Below are 2,429 nucleotides of genomic sequence, written 5' to 3' on the forward strand. Positions count from 1 at the left end.
GCAAACTGACCTAATGTCATTCCTTAAATTAGAAAAAATCAAATTTTCACTCTGAGGTTCAACTGAGAAATTTTATACTACATGGCAACCTCTTATCTCATATTTTGACAATATAGCTACAACTCCTACGGTGTAGGGGTGAACAACATATCATGTTATGCTGTTTTGTTTTGTTGTGTTCTGTTTGTTTTTTTTTCTGTCCAGCTGTGCTCTTACATTAATGTGAACGTACAAATGTAAGGTGTTGATAAGATATTCTGTTTGAAAAGGGAAGACCAACTGGGGTGGGGGGTGGGATAATGTTATGTATGTTTTCTACTTGTTGGTTTGTTTGTGTGTATGTTTTGTTTATTTGGTAAAAAAAAAACAAAAAAAAAACATGCATCTATTTGTAAAGGTCATGTAACATGATATGATATGTTTCAATAAACAGATTTATTAAAAAAAAAAAAAAGAACAGTGTGGCATCAAAGGCTGCTGAGCAGAAGCCTTTGATGCCTTTGATGCCTTTGATGCCTTTGATGCCTTTGATGCCGAGATTGCCTTTGATGGCGAGATTGACATTTTTCAAGTGGAAAATCAACGTTTGATATTTTTATATCTGTTGTTGATCTTACTGAGTTAAAAAGCTGTTAAATACTTCAATATATAAGGGTTAACAGCTAGGTTAGAGTAAAAGCTAACAGCTAAAGCTCCTGTATTAGTTTGTGGCAGGTTCAGTCATGACCGAGCAGCTCAGCACCACCAAGCTGCCCAGCTCCACCTCGGAGGGCATTGTGGGCCTGGACGAGCCCAAGAAGATGACCAGGGAGGACTGGAGGGTAAAGAAGGAGCTGGAGGAGCAGAGGAAGCTGGGAAACGCTCCAGCTGAGGTGGACGAGGAGGGAAAGGACATCAACCCTCACATCCCACAGTACATTTCATCAGTGCCATGGTACATCGACCCGTCTAACAGGCCCACTTTAAAGCATCAGAGAGGACAGGAAGAAAAATCGGTGCCATACTCAACCATCGGAGAGTGGTATAAGAGAGGAGTGGAGGAGAAGGCTGTGACCACTAAATTTGGTAAAGGAGCTTGTGAAAACTGTGGTGCCGTGACACATAAAAAGAAAGACTGCTTGAAGCGTCCCAGAAAAGTTGGGGCGAGGTTTACGGGCTCAAGAATAGCTCCAGATGAACACTCTCAGGTCCTGCTCCTTTTGGACTACGAGGGGAAGAGGGATCGCTGGAATGGTTACGACCCAGACGACCACCAGCGCATTGTGGACGAGTACGCCACACTAGACCTGGCCAAAAGGACTCTGAAGGCACGGAAACTTCTGGATGAGTTGGCGTCTGGAAAACTGGACCAAACTGAGGGGGAGAAAGGCAGCAAGGATGAGGATGAAAATAAATATGCAGAGGACATTGACATGCCTGGTCAGAACTTTGACTCCAAAAGAAGAATTACTGTCAGAAATCTGCGTATCAGAGAAGACACAGCTAACTACCTGAGGAATCTGGATCCAAACTCAGCCTACTATGATCCAAAGACTAGAGTTATGAGAGAGAACCCATACTCCAACACTGGCATAAACCCTGATGAGGTGGGGTATGCTGGAGACAACCTTGCTCGCTACACTGGGGCCACAATCACCATGGCTCAAACGCAATTGTTTGCCTGGGAGGCCTACGAGAGAGGATCGGAGGTTCATCTACAGGCCGACCCCACCAAGCTGGAGCTTCTCCATCTCTCCTTCAAAGACAAAAAAGAGTACTTTAAGGAGCAACAGCGGGATAGCATCTTGGAGAAGTATGGAGGTCAAGAACACTTGGACGCTCCACCACGGGAGCTGCTGTTGGCCCAGACAGAGGACTACGTGGAGTACTCTCGTCACGGCGCTGTACTGAAAGGACTAGAGAAGGCTGTTGTCCGCTCCAAGTACGAGGAGGACGTGATCATCAACAACCACATGTGTATTTGGGGCACTTACTGGAAGGACGGCTACTGGGGCTTCAAGTGTTGTCACTCCATGGTCAAACAAAGTTACTGCACAGGAGAGGCTGGAATTACTGTGAGCAACACAGACTGTGTTCCGTTTGAAGAGGATCTCACTGAACCACAGGAGAAAGAACAGCCCAAGACTCTGCTGGAGATGCATCGTGATAACGTGACGAAAGAGAAAAAGAAGAGCAAAAAGAACAAGAAGCGCGGCTCTGACAAGAGCGATTCAGAGGATGAAGAGAAGAAGAAGGAGAAGTTGAAGAAGGCCCTCGAAGCAGAGGACAAACACAGAAAGCACATAGATGCACTGATGCAGATAGATGAGAGGAAGAGGCCGTACTCCAGCCTGCAGGAAGTGAAGGCGCCCACCGAGGAGGAGCTGGAGGCCTTCCGCATGAAGCGCTGCCGGACGGATGATCCCATGGCATCCTTACTTGTAATGTAA

The 2,429-nt window shown here is 46.1% G+C and overlaps 1 protein-coding gene across 1 annotated transcript; it reads left to right on the forward strand.

The window, feature by feature from the left end:
* The first annotated feature begins 722 nt into the window (after positions 1 to 722).
* On the forward strand, positions 723 to 2,429 carry LOC133028258 (pre-mRNA-splicing factor SLU7-like). Its single transcript, XM_061095454.1, has one exon. The coding sequence runs from the start codon at positions 723 to 725 to the stop codon at positions 2,427 to 2,429; it is 1,707 nt and encodes a 568-aa protein (XP_060951437.1).

The sequence above is a fragment of the Limanda limanda genome, chromosome 21 (genome assembly GCF_963576545.1).
Source record: "Limanda limanda chromosome 21, fLimLim1.1, whole genome shotgun sequence".
Lineage (NCBI taxonomy): Eukaryota > Metazoa > Chordata > Actinopteri > Pleuronectiformes > Pleuronectidae > Limanda > Limanda limanda.